General features: G+C 42.4%; 1 protein-coding gene across 1 annotated transcript; it reads left to right on the top strand.

Moving 5' to 3' along the window:
* The first annotated feature begins 8,099 nt into the window (after positions 1-8,099).
* LOC143219328 (uncharacterized) lies at positions 8,100-8,886 on the top strand. Its single transcript, XM_076445332.1, has one exon. The coding sequence runs from the start codon at positions 8,113-8,115 to the stop codon at positions 8,884-8,886; it is 774 nt and encodes a 257-aa protein (XP_076301447.1). The 5' UTR covers positions 8,100-8,112.
* Positions 8,887-18,010: the final 9,124 nt, after the last annotated feature.

The following is an 18,010-nucleotide window of genomic DNA, read 5'->3' as shown; positions in this document are numbered from 1 at the left end:
ATTTTTTGCAATATTTCGTAATCATATAACACAAGTGTAACGCGTAACATTTACAGAAAAATTTTTTTTTCGAAATACGTATTCATAATCGGCGGGGGTCATTTATTTTGTGTCCATTTAAAGGTTCCGTAAACACAGTTCTTTGGCGCGCGCGAAATTTTATATTCGTAATTGTGGTACCTTTTTTTATAATCAATTTTAATAAAAATTAACCTGACCTGGATTTTATTTTTTCCTTACAGATGTCAATCCAAACTATATGAAACATTGAAACCGCACTCTTAAATCTAACCGTTTAACACTATTCCTATCCGCACGCAGCCTAAAACCTAAATCCTTAATTCCTAAATTAACCTATTCTATGCCATTTTTCACTACTTTTTGTCGCTCTACACCGCAAATTTATATGGCGACCTTCGGGGGAGGTTCCTGATCCCGCCTGCACCTTTGACCTTGACCTTGACCTTGAAAATCTGAAAAAGATTTCCAAGACCTTTGGCTTTGTCAGAATTTTCAAAGTCAAAGGCACCTCCACTCTGACCTCGGGATCGAGATCCTAATGCCCTCGCGACTCCAAATACATACAGAACTTTTCTAATTTACGAGAAACGCTATACGCCCTTCGGATGACCTCGGAGGCGCTCTTAGCCTATGAGGCTCAATACCTCTTCCCGAGCTCTTTCAAATGACACCCTACTCGGGGGTGGTAGGAACAAAATACTAAACTTTGCGCCTGTCCTCCACCAGAATTTCCTCTCTTTTTAGTTCAGGACTGAGATTGACTCTGATTCCCTCTAAACTCCCGGTATGACCTAGCGGGTCGGGGGATTTTGTCGGCCTCGGGGCAATCTAAACTAATTTCCCCTCTCCGCGGGGGGGGGGGTGTCAGGGAACATCAATATAAAAAAGAAGTTTTTTTCGACGTTTGAGTTTACAAAGTCTGGACTTCTATCTAATGTACCATCTTTATCGCACTAGTGGCTGCTAGCTTCGTTCCGTCTCTGTCCTAACCATAAGATCCGAAATTTGTTCGAAATTGAGGAATTTAGTTTCCCTAAGCGGTGTGGCGGCCCCTTAATTTCCTCCGTTGCTGTTACGCAATTTCCGCGCGGTTTTTAGAAATCTAGCGTTGGGCTCAAGCTGATCTCAATCCGGACCGACTTACGAACCACTCGCGGATTGAGGAAAATATTCTTGAGGAGCGTATGAGGGTTAATACAATGTGTCTCTGATATGTAAAACTAATCAGCATTACAGCATTTACATTAAGCTACTAGTGGCCAGGGGTTCGCGCCGCTTAAGGATGTATCACACTGCACAAAATAGTGATTGATGTATCTCCTAGAACCGCTCCGTCCGACGGTGGGTTAAACATCATACCTATACCACTCCCTATGTCATTGAAAGAAAACATCTTAAGATGTAAATTTATGTTATCTACATATTTCATAGCGTATTCCAAAATGAAACATTTTCATAAGGTATTCCAAACAGAAACATTTCCCTAGAGTTTGATATACGGCAAACAAATTCAACGATTTATGTCCAGATGCGTGCACTCAACAGCAAGTTAACATAACAATGACAAACATAAATTCATCCGAGCTCGATCCTGATTGGTCGGGTCACCGAACCGGAACAGGCGATCAACCGTAACCAAGGGTATATAAACCCAAAATTTGGAACAGTAGATCATTCGAGATCCTGACGCTGCAGCGGCAACATGGAGTTCTTCAGGTCTTTCCTCCGTGCGCTAGGACTACTGGAACCTGCCAAGTTGGATTTCATTTCTGAACTCCCGCCGGAGATATCCCAGCTGATTCTACGCAAGTTGGAGCCTAAGTCTCTGCTTTGCGCTGCTCAAGTGTCACGGAAATGGTTAAATGTATGTAGGGCGGACAAGATCCTAAGGCAAACCGCTAGGCATCATAAGCAACGTGCAATGCGCATAATGAATGAACGTTTTCGAGGGGAAGCTGTGGATGAGCCGAGAACGATTGTACAGAGGGATCTAATAATTCCTGCACAGGTGAGAAGAGTTGTTCCTTTCGTCAGAACCAAAACTGGAGTGGTTCGAAAAATTCCTCGAAATCCAGTGCAGAGTGTGGCGAGCGTGGGTTCAATAACTTCGAGGCGTAGTAGATGTATTAGAATGTAAGATGTTAGTCAATTTTATCTTGACGTGCTCTTATGAGTGAATTGACTAGTTGTTAGGATAATGTAGTCTAAGTAAGTACATATAATCCATTGTTTGACCACAAGAAAATCTTTTTATTATTTTCCCCTATATGTATAATTGACTGATGTCCAAGTGTGGACAGTATTTTTTTAAAAATCTAACTACTGCTTCCCATAAGCGATGCAGGATATTTTTCGTTGAATATATTAATAATATGTTTATATTTAAGATATAATATCTTTTCGTCATTTTCTAAAGTCCATGACCAATGATTCTTTACCAGATCCTTTAACAGCCTTCAATCGTTAGCCAATAATGTATTACTAAACGTAATGTATTAGTAATGTGTTTGCAAAAGTTCGTACCCTATTTGGGATAAATAACAGTTTTATTAATCAATTATATAGTCTGTAACTCTGTTTTCTATAATTGTCTCCGAACATTTTACAACTTGTGATTTCCTTTTCCGTAGAAGTTGCACGTTTAGTTTCAGACAAGCTCACGAGGTAAATTGAGTATGAGCTTTTGCAATCATCCAATATATGAAATAGTGCATGTTAAATTGAAGTGCTTCAGTTTAACAGAGTGTCTGTGATCAGAAACAGGGATCTTGGAAAAATCCGATCCTATAACATCAAATAATCTTTCATTACAAATGACGTACTACATTGCTGCAATTCGTTGAAATATGTTTAAATAAATCATGAGAGCTTTTGATACTTCTTCTCGAACCTTCTTTTTTCGGCGCCCAATCTAGATCGCCTTTGTTACCAAAATTTTATCGTGACAATCGATTTTTTGCAATATTTCGTATTCATATAACACAAGTGTAACGCGTAACATTTACAGAAAATTTTTTTTTCGAAATTTCGTATTCATAATCGGCGGGGGTCATTTATTTTGTGTCCATTTAAAGGTTCCGTAAACACAGTGCTTTGGCGCGCGCGAAATTTTATATTCGTAATTGTGGTACCTTTTTTTATAATCAATTTTAATAAAAATTAACCTGACCTGGATTTTATTTTTTCCTTACAGATGTCAGTAGTGTACCTATGGGGATTCTAACTCAGGAAGTGAATTTCCGTTGTCGTGAAATAGCGTTCGGCTCTGACGCGTGGCGCCATCTTGATTTCTTGCGGTTTTCCTTATCATTATCATTTCCTTATGATTTCCGACGCGCCTTGCGGTTTTCCTTATCGTTATCATTTCCGGTGCCGTCTTTGTTTCCTTATCTTTTTCCGCGTTTTATTATTCTGTAAATATTATGTAGGTCAATCTTTTGGGTGGGGGAACACATTGTGTCTTGCAAGGATCGATTGATGGGGTCATCGTCCTTGTGGTTTTCCTTATCTTTTCCGGACCTAATTAGTTGCAATATTATGTGAAGCAATTTCCTTATCATGTTCGGTGAGGATTATATCATGTCTTTACGGGAAAGAGAGAGAGACTTTTATTTCTCTTAGGAGCATATGATTGTAGAAGAGGTATTTCTATATCTATGGGGATTCTAACTCAGGAAGTGAATTTCCGTTGTCGTGAAATAGCGTTCGGCTCTGGCGCCATCTTGATTTCTTGCGGTTTTCCTTGATTTCCGACGCGCCTTGCGGTTTTCCTTATCGTTATCATTTCCGGTGCCGTCTTTGTTTCCTTATCTTTTTCCGCGTTTTATTATTCTATCTTTTTCCGCGTTTTATTATTCTGTAAATATTATGTAGGTCAATCTTTTGGGTGGGGAACACATTAGTATTCTTCATTAAATTTTTTCCGCGTTTTATTATTCTGTAAATATTATGTAGGTCAATCTTTTGGGTGGGGGAGGGGGGAACACGTTAGTATTCTTCATTAAATTTTTCCATGAAATAGCGTGTCATCGACCTTGTTATTTCATGCGTGGTTATCATTATCTTTTGGGTGGGGATCATGTCCGAACACGTTTCGCATCCTGTCTTGCAAGGCATTGTTATCTGTAAGACCACACGTATTTTTAAAGATTTTTTAAGTTGTAATATTATGTGGAACGATTTCCTTATCTATCACGTTTCCGTATTTTTTCAGTGGGGATTTACATTCTGCGCGATCGGGTTATCTGTAGGACCACATCCTTTGTATTTCAAGCTGTTTAAATATTGCGTGAAATAATGGGATGTGTAAAGAATGATGCGGTTCGCTAACGTGCCATCGTTGCAGGCGTTCGCTGCGATGAAGTTATTTGAATTCGGCATTCATACCGTTTTGCATCAGAATATTCTTGAACAATATTTTCGCGTTCTTTCGTGCAAGATTTACTGTGTTTTTCGTGAAAGATCGGTCATTGTCCCGTACGTGGCGGTTTCCATGTTTAGTCCGTTGGACTTGTTGAACGAAGTGCAGAAGGGGCGTATTGATATTTTAAACGTGTTTGTGTTTTTAAAACCTGAAGGACAGTTGGTGAGACATTTGAATATTGTGGTGCTTCGATACCGTAGAACCGATTATGTTCGTGTGGGGGAATGTCACCGTCGAGAATACGGTTTATCGGATTTGATTCCGCCATTTTTACCGTTGAAAAGACGTATACTTCATTTACGTATTTGATTCAACCTTTTTTTTTTTTTTTTTTTTTTTAAAAGAGAGAGATGCCTGTCCCAACGTTAAAAAGTTTGGCTTGGGTTCGCGTTATAAATTTGTATTTGGACGATAGTTTTCCCATTGAGCAGAAAACGTTGATAGTACGTTTAATGCGAAACGATGCAACGAGTCGCGTATGTTTCTTTTATACGAAAAGATTTAGTCAAGTCGTGGCGCGATGGCCCGCGATCGATTCGCCAGCAACGATACTGGATATCATCGAGACGGGCGAACGCCGCATCGTTGGATGCGAAGTGTAATTACGTTTTTGAGAACAGGAAATTTAACGGATGACATTAAATTGAAGTTGAAAAAATATTTTGTGCAACAAGATGATTCAAACGTTGAAAAAAATGTTAAGGTGTTTGACACGCATGTCGATGATGGTTAGAACTGTCGATGAGTATCGCGAATGGTCTCGCTCATACATCGAGTCTCTACAGTGCTGTATCAATTATCTAACATGTATGAAGGATGAATTGACGATGGGCGCGAGATTTAGTTTAGCATCGATCATGTGTCGCATGAAAAGTTTGAACGTTTCGTTGAGCTATAATATTTCACGGGTCGGTGGAGGTTTACGTGGTGTTGGTGCGAGAGCCTCGACGCTTCGTTGGGAGACTGTCGAGTCGGCGTTTAGCAATCGCATATCGACCGGTATCGTTATTAACATCGAACATATCGATCCGCGCAAATTTTTACAACACGCGAAACGGATGATTACGGGACGTGTCACGGAATTTTTGAACGCTCATTCGTCGTTGAAAGTGAACGTTAGGTTGGAGGCGGAATTTGTGCTGCGCGACGAGGTTTCGGTGAAAAGTTTCGGTACGCGAAACGTTGTGCTGTTTCGAACCAGTAATCTACGCCGATGGTACCTGAAGGACGTTGTGCCGCCGATTTTAGCATCGATGGAAGAGTTTCAAGAACGAGACAGCGGGTGGGCGTTATCGAAGATACTGCATCTGATAGTGAGCTGCAACAAATACCAGCCATTACAGGCCGGTTGCTGCGTTATCGTGCCTCGAAATATACAGTTGAAGAGAGCGATCGTGAACGTGATCAGCAACGATGAAGCATGCTTTTTTTGGGCGATAGTGGCGGGTCTCTATCCGGTAGAAAAAAATACATCACGTTTATCATCGTATCCTCGCTACCAGACGGTGCTTCGAACCGAAGGTTATACACTACCGATGCCGTTCAAAGACATTCGGAAATTCGAAAGAGAGAACGACATTTCCGTGAATGTGTTCGAATGGGTGGACAAGAGGTGTGTAACGCTTCATCTGACCGAGAAGAAACGGATGAGGCACGTCAACTTGTTGTTTCTACAGAATGAGGCGAAAACGCGCGGTCATTACGTGTGTATACGAAATTTGCCACGATTGGTTTCGTCGCAGCTTAGCAAGCATAAGTGTATGAAGTATATTTGCGATCGGTAAGATTGTTTTTTTAATTCTTGAAAGCAAAGAGAGAGAAATGTTTTTTTTCTTTCAGATGTTTACAATATTTCTACACGCTGGAGAAATTAAACGTTCATACGATCGATTGTGAACGGATGAACGATTGCGCTCTGTCACTTCCAGTATCGGAAGAAGATAAGTGGTTGCAGTTTAAGAACTATGTGCACAAAGAACAGGCGCCGTTCGTTATCTACGCCGATTGGGAATGTCTGTTGGAGAAGCAGGAAGGACAAGGTCGTGGAGCACGCTCGCTGTATCAGCATCACCACGCGTTCAGCATAGGTTATTACATGCATTGCCGCTACGACTCTTCTTTGTGCGAGTATCGAGCTTGTCGCAAGGAAGAGGGATGTGCCGCGTGGTTCGCTGCAAAGTTGCATGATATAAGCAATAAATTACAGCCGATATTCGACAAAACGGTACCTATGGACGAACTAACTGAAAGACAGGAGTTAAATTTTCAGACGGCTACGCATTGTCATGTGTGCGAGCAGCCGTTCAGCAGTTCCGACACAAAAGTACACGATCATTGTCATTTTACGGGAGCGTATCGCGGTCCGGCGCATATCGCGTGTAATTTAGGTTATCAATCTTCGTACGTGATACCGGTGGTCTTTCACAATTTGTCCGGCTACGATGCGCATTTCATTATTAAAGAATTAGCAAACACGTTCGAGGGTAAGATAGCTGTGTTGCCGTTGACAAAAGAGCGGTACATCTCGTTCACGAAAGTTGTTGCGAATAAAGATGAAAAGAGAAATTATGCAAAGTTGTTGAAGTTTCGATTTATCGATTCCTTCAAGTTCTTGAATTCGAGTTTGGACAAGTTATCATCGTATCTGGGCAAAAACAAATTACGCGTTGTACGAAATCAATTTGATCATCTCAACGTCGACGATTTCAATCTCTTGACTAGAAAAGGCGTCTTTCCGTACGACTATCTGGCGTCGTACGACAAATTAAACGACACGTGTTTGCCGTCGCGCGAGGCATTTTACAATCAGCTTTGCGACAGGGGGATATCGGACGCCGATTACGTTCACGCGAGCACGGTTTGGTCGCGTTTCGCTATAAAAACGTTGGGACAGTACAGCGATTTGTATTTGAAATTGGATGTGTTGTTATTGGCTGATGTTTTCGAAAATTTCCGCGACGACTGTCTCGAGAACTATAAACTCGATCCGGCGCATTATTACACGCTTCCCCCTTTCGCGTGGGACGTGATGCTGAAAATGACTAAGATCGAATTGGAGTTGTTCACGGACGTGGACATGCTTTTATTCGTGGAGCGAGGAATACGCGGCGGATTGAGCCAATGTTCTCAGAGATATGCGTGTGCAAACAACAAGTATTTACCAAAATATGACTCCAGCAAACCGTCAACCTATCTAATGTATTTCGACGTTAACAATTTATACGGTTGGGCTATGTCGCAACCTCTACCGTACAGAGACTTTCGATGGGTGGAGGACATAGAGAATTTCAACGTTGAATCCGTTCCAATCGACAGCCCTGTAGGATACATTTTGGAGGTTGATTTAGAGTATCCTAGTGAAATTCACGATGCTCACGCGGATCTACCGTTCTGTCCGAGTCACGACACGGCGACCGACTCGAGCCGGCAGAGAAAGTTGATGGCAACGCTTCGCGATAAGGAGCGATACGTTCTGCACTATCGGTATTTACAGCAAAGTTTAAAGCATAACCTAAAATTGAAGAAAATTTATCGAATTCTAGAGTTTCAACAATCGCGATGGTTGCACGGCTATATCGATTTTTAACACGAAATTACGCGCCGAGGCGACTAACGATTTTTCTAAAAATTTGTTTAAATTAATGAACAACGCTGTGTTTGGAAAAACAATGGAGAACGTTCGAAATCACGTGAACGTGAAATTGCTTTCCCGATGGGACGGTCGATACGGTGTCGAGCAATTGATAGCCAGACCAAATTTTCACAGTTGTACCGTGTTTTCGGAGGATTTCGTCGCGATACAGCTAAACAAGCTGTTACTCAAATTCCACAAACCCATCTACATAGGCATGTCCGTATTGGATATATCAAAAACTCATTTGTACAGCTTTCATTACGAGTACATGTATCCCAATTTCCAACAAAATTGCAAGATTTTGTACACGGACACGGACAGTCTGATATACGAGATCGCTTGCGACGATGTGTATGAGACGATGAAACGTGATATCCATCGATACGATACAAGTAATTATGTCGAGAACAACGCGTACGGCGTTCCGATCGCGAACAAAAAGATGCTGGGATTAATGAAGGATGAGAACGGGGGCAAAATTATGACTGAGTTCGTGGGGCTTCGCGCGAAAATGTATGCTACTCGCGTGCGCGACGACGATGATACCTGCCGCGAAACGAAAAAAATCAAAGGCATTAGGACAAACGCCACAGCCAGAGATATAAGTTTTGAAGACTATGTCGAGTGTCTTCATAATCATACGGAAAAGAGCATTAACAATAAACGTATAATGTCGGTACAGCATCGAGTGTATTCCATAGCTGAAATGAAATTAGCGTTAAGTCCGTACGACGATAAACGGTATATCTGTGATAATTTGGTCACTACACTTCCTTGGGGACATTACAATATCGTTTCATTGCCATAAAAGGAAGTGTTGGGATGGAGATTGAAAAAAACTTTGTTGACCGCTATCTGTAGCAAGGAAGTGGTATGTAGATTAATGGTTCTATAAAACAATGCAATCCGAGCGTCAGGCCGAATACTCGAGCAACCGCCACGAAAACGTTAACATCGTGAGAGAGTGAGACGGTGAAAAGTGTGGGTTTGAACGATGTTCAACCGTCGTCAGCTCGACAACTGTCAAAAAATTGACGAGTCTGTGAAAAGCCAAGATGATATGTAAGTAGAAAAAAGATATATAAAAAAAAAAATGTGAAAGAAATTTAGAAAGATGTCTGAAAAATTAATCTGCTGTAGATATTCTCAACCAGAACCGATCGATTTGTCAACTAGTTCCCAATCACGTTCCGTACGGATTTTGTGTAGAAGATATTCCATAGCTGGGAATTATTTCAAATATTTGGAACTTGGCATACGGATCGGAGAGGACATTTATGCGGAGCTGGCTATCGGTGATAGCCGTGGAAATGAACTTCTATTTTCAATTAAAACATGGAGAGAGTTGCTGCGCGCGAAACCGATTATTCAAAGCAATATGGAGCGCATAAAACTTGGTGATAATTTGACCTTGGAAATGGTTAATCTGAATGGACGGGAGCTAATTAAAATAGCGAACTCAACCATAAATATATATATTACTGAGAAAACTATGTGTAACATATACAATTTAGAATTTTGTATAGATAGTATGTATATAGGATTAGTAGACAACGTTCCGGACGTTGCTGCAAAATTTGCCGATTTCGTTGTTATTTCAAAAAATGTTAGAGTAAAAAATTTTATCAAAACAATTGTCGAGAGCCGGTCTTTCGATCAAAACTCGCTAATAGATTGTGAACTGGTGACTTTGGGCGCCGAGGTTATAGCGCTAGAAGCGTCTAAGCGATGTTAATTTCGCGAGATTTTTTTTAAAAAATGAAAAATGTAAAACTGATTCAACATCATGTCGTCCAGGTTAACAGTCTCGTTCTTTATCATACTTTTGCATCATCTGTTACTGGTCTGAGTTTAATCACGTGATCACCACCTTACTTGATATGCACAGACTAGGATTTTTGAAGGAATTGCTCTTAAGATTCGAGAACTGACCTCTAGATGACAGAATTTTAATTCTGTGATCACTGCATGAAATTGCTCTTAAGATTCGAGATCTGACCTGTTCATGGTAGAATTTTAATTATGTTATGACTGCATTATTTTGTCATCAAAACAATTCTCTGATCACATAATTAAAATTCTGCTATCTAGAGGTCAGTTCTCGAGTCTTAAGAGCAATTCCATGCAGTGATCACATAATTAAAATTCTGTCATGAACAGGTCAGTTCTCGAATCTTATTTTCAATCCTTTCAATATCCCGCTCTGTGCATATCAATTAACGTTGTGATCACGTGATTAAACTTGAGTCATGAAACAGATGATGTATGGTAAGATAGAGAGAGAGAGAGACTGTTATCCTGGACGTGATGTTTTGATTTTACATTATTTTATTCAAAATAAGAGTGTTACTGAAGTACATTATTTTAAAAATTTGTAATGCATATGTATACTGAAGATTAGGCACACATGTAAAACTGATCGAACACAATCTTCTCCGGGAACATTACCTTACACCACTCTCTCACTATAGATTATCTGTTTTTGTCAGGAGTTTAATCACGTGAGCGCCGCTTGATTTGATATCCAGAGACTGAGGAATTGTTGGTCGGATTCGAGAACCAATCTTTGAGTGCTAACTCCACCTTATTTGATATCCTCAATCAGTTTTATATCATTTAATAGAATAAATGTATAAGAGTGTTACTGAAGAAGAAGAATGTTGAAAAATGTAAGAGTGTTACTGAAGAATACGTTAAAATAAAAAAAATTTATTATTGTATAAGAATTTCCTCTCTCTCTCTCTTTCAGGTCAGGGAAAAAAATTGAAGAATACGTTTTACACATTATTTATTAATAAAAATTACATGAAAAGATCTTTTATAAAAAAGTAGAAATCATATTTGAAGTTTTAAACTATAGCAGTTTTAGATATCCACGAATTATGCGACGCGTCCAACCCTAACCATTTTACATATATTTTATTTCCTTTCCTGCGCAATATTTTTTCAATTAAATATACGTCGGGGTATTTAGCCGCGTGTATCTCGTGTTCATAAAATCCGCCGGCGATAGGATTGTCCTTTGAATCGATCAAGAGGTACGTGACAGGATTCGTTCGTTTCACCGTGATGATCTTAAATATTTCCGTCGACCAGTTCGGCGTGTATCCTTTGTCGAACAGAGTTTTGAATTTGCTGACGCGCACGCGATCGCCCACCTTGAATTTGGCGGGACCGGCAATCTTCACGTTGCTGTACACGGTGGACAGAAGATGCTCAGCATTTTTACGGTTCACATCCGCGGGGCGCATACGGGTGGTACGGTGTTTTCGATTATTGTAGTCCTCGATCAGCGTGGGAAGCGCATCGATCCAACGATATTTTCCGCTCAACGAGAAATATTTCCACATGCTGTTCTTCAACGTGCGGTTGAAACGTTCTACGACGGAAGCTTTCATAGCGCTGAAGGTCGAGTAATGACGGATGTTGTGGTTTCTCAGATATTCTTGGAACTGTGCGTTGTAGAATTCCTTGCCCATGTCGGTCTGCAAGTTGTTCGGAGCTCTGCCATCCTTCTTCAACGCGGACGCGAAAGCTTTACACACATCGCTCGCATTTTTACTCTTCAAAGGAACCGCCCACGCGTATTTGCTAAACACATCGATTATCGTAAGAATGTATCGATGTCCCCGATTATCTCGCGCATATTGCTGAACTTCGACGATATCAGCTTGCCAAAGATCATCGAATCCTCGCACGATCACCCGTCTACGCGGGAAGAAACGTCTCGCCGGGGCGTGCAGCTCTTCTACCAATTTCACTTTTTCTTTACTCATCGCCGATTAGTCTCTTTTCAATCGATTCTTTCCAGTCCTCGAAGCGTCGATGCACTCGACTATCTAGCTCGTCGAAAGCTGCGCGTATCATTTCTTGTTGCTGCTCCTCGATACGTCGCATTTGCACATATATTTCTTCGAATTTCTCGTTTAAACTTTTCTTGAAATCTTCAAATTTCCCAGTTATATTTCCCTCTCCCGTCAGCTCGGCCAATCTCTTGTGCATGCTCTCTCTATGCATTTCAAATCTCTTATCCAATTCCTGACCGGTTTCATAACCGCCAGTTGCGAATTTTTGTTGCATATCCGCCACATTGTTTTCAAGAAGCATCAACTTTCCCTGGCTCAACTTGTCCGCGTTCACCGTGTCCTTCACATCACTGATTTTACCAAGCAGCGTATTCTTCAAGTTTAATAGTCTTCTTTCCAACTTGTTGTCGATTTTATGTTCCACGGCTGAAAGTCTATCGCTGAGTTTATCGGAAAATTTCGCAACAGCGTCCAATTTTTCATGATCCACCCTCTGCTCGTACTTCAATACTTCGATCAACCTGTCCTCGAGCTCGATAAATTTTTCACGGAGAATTCCACCATAATTATGCTCTATCATCGTTTCAAACTCCGACAGCTTTTCTTGATTCTGTTGCATGCATTCCTCAATGTCTTTCAGTTTCGCCACCATCGATTTATCGGCGAGCTCGTTGTCCGTTACGATTTCATGGATGTGCTCGATCTTGTCTCGCGTGTCGTGAATATCCTCGGCGCTCTTATTAAATTCGTCTGCAAACACTTTTCTCAACAAATCGATCGTCTTATCGACGTAGAGTTTCGTTGCCGAATCGTTCTCGTCGGTTGGTGTCCCCAAATTTTTAATACGTTGAGATTTCGCATCGAAAAATTCGTTGTTGCTAGCCATCGCTTTGCTGCTGGCGACAAGATCATCCACGTAGCCTTTCGTTGCCGCGTCAGTCTTCTTAGCGGGGGCTTTCACATTTTGGATAGATAGAAACTCCGCATCGAAGTACGCGTCTTTTTTATCCGTCATGATCACAGCGTGTTTACGTATCGAGCTTAAAAGATCCAACAACAATCTATTGAACGGGATGGGATTGTTCGCTTCCTTGCAATCGAAATTCCGTTCTTCCTTGCCGATATTCGACGTAACGTCCCGAATAACTTTTCTTATAAGTTCGTAGGATGATTTGTTAATGCTCATCGTGATGAGATAGAGAGAGAGAGAGAGTACGACGTTTCCTTCTTGAATTGCCACCACGCAATGACATGATTCTCACTCTCTCTCTCTCGCTCCTTCTAGGGAGGTGGTGGTGGGGAGATGCCATTGTTATATTTTAGAACTTTCTTAGAAATCTTGAAATGAGACCTGGGAGGGGGAACCTCTGATCTAGACTTACCACACAGTACTTGTTCTCGCTACCTAGATATGGAATCGAGCTCTCACTGCTTTGTCCAGTTTCTTCGTGATTTCTGACCTAAACGTTTCGTTAGAGGTTTTCAGGTCTTTGTCCAGTTTCTTCGTGATCTCGGACCTCAATGTTTCTTCCGATGTTTTCAGGTCTTTGCCCAGTTTCTGCACGATCTGGGACCTCAACGTTTCGTTAGATGTTTTCAGGTCTTTGCTCAGTTTCTCCACGATTTCGGACCTTAACGTTTTTAGTTGTTTGTTCAGTTTCTCCATGATCTCGGACTTCAACGTTCCTTCGGATGTTTTCAGTTTTTTGTCCAGTCTCATCACATTGTCCAACACGTATATTTCCACCTTTGATTTAACATATTCGTCACCGCGTTTTACAATGTCATCGACGTACGATTTGGTCGTCGCGTGATCGTTTGCGGTGGGATACGCCACACGCTCGATCCCAGCTCCATTCGCATCGTACAAATTAGCGTTGTTCAAACATATTGCGTTATCGTGTACATATTTTTGTAACGAATAGAAAGGAACATCCAACTTTCGCTTGTTCGTTTCACGAAACGATGTACCAAATTTGTTGACATACATTTTTTTAGACTTCTTCGACCGCCTGATATGCTGTTTCCTGCGAAATACCTTATCTCTTGCTACCTTGTGGTTTTCCTACCGTCACCAACTCGTACAACTGCTTTTCGATCCGTAGTATTTGTTGATATATCTCGTCCAGTTTCGTCTCCAGATGATGAAATCTCAGGTTCCAGTTTTCACCGTCGTCTTCTCCTCCCGAGGATATCGTTTGATTCGTTTCGCAGCAATTCAAACGAACGCGCATTTTATCCAGCCGCAACAATGCCACAATTTTATCGACTGACATGTCGTCAACTCGTAAACTTTAATTTATAATTAAACCAGCCTCGCGAAGTTCCTCGATTATCGACATTATTTCGTTGTTATGCCCCGAATGGCCAGCGTTCCTCGAAGCCGTCAACAATCTCAGACGATCGACGAGTTCGTTCGGATCGTCCCAATGCACGTAATCGATTGGATGGTCGGTCACGCGCATAAAAGTTGGAAGCTGAATACCCCTTCCACTTGGCGACGAAAACAACGGTTTTATAATTTTTCTATACTTGAAACCTTTGTTTCCCATTATCTGATTCCCGCGTCGATGCGCTTGTGTAATAACGAGAATTCTTTTGTACGCGTTCTTATCATCCTCGGTGCACGCCTGCTCGTCGGGTACTTTATTGAATATCAATTCGTAAAGACCGCGAGTCCCTCTGTACCGTAGCCCTCTAATGATGATATCATCGTTGTTGGCCACCTCAAACGTTGAATTTCCCAGCATCAGCTTATCGTCCTGCAGATATACTCCGTACACGTTGTCGGAATTTTTCGTTGGGCCGGTAAAAAATTTTTGTAAATATTCGCGCGCCAAAGGTCCGAAATTCTCGGATAGCTGTTGATTTTCCTCGTGATGAATTTCAGGATTTTCAAAAATATTACGCATAGAAGATTCCAAAGATGGAGTGCGCGGTGATTGGAAGGTATCCTCCTCCTCCTGTCGCGGTACCATCATCGGCTCGTCGTCATCGTCGTCGTCGTCGTCGTCGTCAACATATATATTTCTCGAACTGACTTTGTCATTCTTTTTCTTCTTTATTCTTCTTCTTTTTTTCATAATGGACGACGGCGTTCCCTTAATATCCGAGAATCTTCTTTTTTTTCGCAATGGAGACTCCTTAATGTCGTCGAACACGTTGTCGTCGTCGCTCGGTTCGGCGGTAGCTGTATTTTTAACTAACTGTTTCAACGGTTCGACGATCGGTTGTAAATTTGCTTGCAAATTCTCCTGGGTAGCCATTTTCCCAACTTTCAACGCTAAATACTTTTTCCGTATGGTATCGCTGGTCTTCGCTATTTCGTTCGCGATCGAAGCTCGCAGCTTCTTCTCCTTCGACGGCATATCGGAACTCCTCTTCTTCTCCTTCGACGACATATCGGAGCTCCTCTTCTTCGATGACATATCGGAGATGTGACTCCAACGGCTCTTATCGAGCAAATGTGTCCGTTACAGTACGACAAACTCGTTAAATCCGCGTCTGTAACGACCTCGACTGACAGGACTGTCTTTATCGATTACGAGAAATCCATACCTCTTTCGCCAACAATTCATGCATAACGCGCTAAACGTTTCGAACGGCATATCGGTATTTACATGATCCTGATGAACGTGTCGCAGGTTCATGGCATCTTGTTTAAACAGAATCAGCAGATTAGCATTGTCGCGAATTAAATGTTTAGGTATTCTCGCATACGACTGTCCCAGGTAAAAGCAATCGACGTGCGAATGTCTACCCATCGCGAAATATTCTCGCATGATATCTTGCTCATCGCACGCCACATCGTCGAAGATGAATATCGAATCGGGCCGTGCTTCTGCGGGAGGGATTACGTCAACGTTGTCAGCAAACGCGAAGTAGCCCACATCCTTCCCCACGGATGAGAACAGTCTGCTCAAGTATTGGTATTTTGGCTGGCGCAACGATTTCGAGTACACGTATACATTGGCGAATCGTAATCCGTTCGCGCTCTCCAACAGGCTAATCATAACGTTCGTTTTACCACATCCTGACGGACCGCTTATCACACATCGTACATTACCGGGTAACAATGATCCATGTTTTCGCATCGCCTCGGAGTGATCGTCGAACGCGCGACGCGTCGGAACACGAATATCCAAAGATTGCTTTACGAAACGCATGCTTCGATTGATTCGATGGGTGGTGGGTAGTATTTATACGAGAGCTCGAACATTGTTGGTATCAGTCCCCCTCCGACCCCCGTGAAAAAAGGATTCGTGTTCTTTTTTTTTAAAAACAGTTTATGCCGCGCCTCGGTAAGGGGCTTTTAAACAGAGCTGTAAACGCGTTACCGTTCGAATTGCATATACCTAGTTATCAATTCTGCGGTCCTGGTACGAAACTGCGTGCACGATTAGCCCGTGGGGACCGTGGAATAAATCCGTTGGACGCTGCCTGTCGCGAGCACGACATAGCGTATTCGCTGCACAAGGATCTGGGTGATCGTCACGTGGCCGACAATATTTTGGCGGATCGAGCGCTACAGCGCATAAAGTCCGGAGACGCTTCGTTCGGAGAGAAGGTGTCTGCGGCTGCTGTGTTGGCAGCCATGAAAGCTAAAACGAAATTAGGCATGGGCCTAAAGAAACGCGAGAAAAGTCGAAAAAAAAACGAATTCTCCCAATCGCCAAACGCGGTGGTTTTCTACCGCTGCTGTTGCCCGCTTTGTCAGCTATCGGAGCATTGACGGGCGGCGCCGCGGGAGTAGTAAAAGCTATAAACGCCGCGAAAGCCGCGAAGAAACAATTGCAAGAAGCCGAGCGACACAATCGCACCATGGAGGGTCGCGGGTTACGTCTCGCGCCGTATACGCGTGGAGAAGGCTTGAGGAAGGTTAAGAGAAAAAAAAAAAAAGAAAGACAACACGACGACGGACGTCGAATTGACGACAGCGTGTGAAAGATTACCACATTTTCGCGGGGTTTTTATGCGTGACAATTTGCCGGAACGCGCATGGGTAAACGAGCGAGGTATCGTCAATCTAGATAATAGTCGCGGACCCGGAACGCACTGGGTTGCATACATAAAACACGGCTCGCGTGTCAAATACTTCGATAGTTTTGGGAATCTTCGCCCGCCGGTCGAGTTGATTCGCTACTTTGGCGCGAACGCGACAATCTCGTATAATCACAGACGTTTTCAAAACTACGACGAAAGCGTGTGCGGACAACTGTGTGTGAAATTTCTCCGCGAGTCGTAAAGATGCAAAGGTCATTCACGTTCACGTTGTCGGGAAGAAGCAGCATTCTGTCGTCTCAGCACTTTCCACCTATAAATCTGGACAACGACGAATACGAGCTGGGATTGCTCGATTTGCAAACTTATTACACGATACCGAACATCAGCGCTAGCATCGGTAACAATCTATTCTACTTCGGCGACAGAGACGAAGAGATCATCATCCCCGACGGCTCGTACGAATTGGAAGCGATAAACGCGTACTTGAGGCATGAAATACGCACGCGATATCCTCTCAAAGATGCCGATAATGAATATCCGCTGGTCCTGCAGGCTAACAACAACACCATGAAAAGCGAAATTATCAGCAAGTTTCGGATAAACTTTGCGAAGCCTCACAGCGTGGGGTCCATTCTGGGATTTTCCGCGAACCGCGTTTTATCGCCGAACACGTGGCACGCATCGAACGCGCCTGTGAATATCATTAACGTGAACATCATTCGAGTAGAATGTAACGTAACCACCGGATCGTACGACAACGGCAAACTCGTTCACACGATACATGAGTTCGCGCCCAAGGTACCGCCGGGGTATAAATTGTCCGAAACGCCCACGCGAGTCATTTACCTTCCAATCGTTGTGCGAGCAATCGATGATTTAACGATTCGCATCGTGGACCAAGCCGGACGTTTGATCGATTTTCGCGGTGAAGAAATCACGGTACGACTACACATGCGACGAAGCAATGTTAATTCATAACAATACGACCTTGAAGAAGAACACATCAATTCATAAGAAACCAAACGAGTGTAAAAAACTGACCGCGAGAAACGCAGAGTATCTGAAATCTTTGGGATTCGTTCTTAAAAACAAGTGAAAGAGGAAAAAAGTGTTTTTTTCACC

This window comes from Lasioglossum baleicum, unplaced genomic scaffold (genome assembly GCF_051020765.1).
Source record: "Lasioglossum baleicum unplaced genomic scaffold, iyLasBale1 scaffold0023, whole genome shotgun sequence".
Lineage (NCBI taxonomy): Eukaryota > Metazoa > Arthropoda > Insecta > Hymenoptera > Halictidae > Lasioglossum > Lasioglossum baleicum.
The sequence above is the reverse complement of the archived record's forward strand: the minus strand, read 5'-3'. Positions and strand labels throughout refer to the sequence as shown.

What these genes read in the sequence shown, in the direction of transcription:
- LOC143219328 (XM_076445332.1), top strand. Translation starts at nt 8,113, where the DNA reads ATGGAGAACGTTCGAAATCACGTGAACGTGAAATTGCTTTCCCGATGG.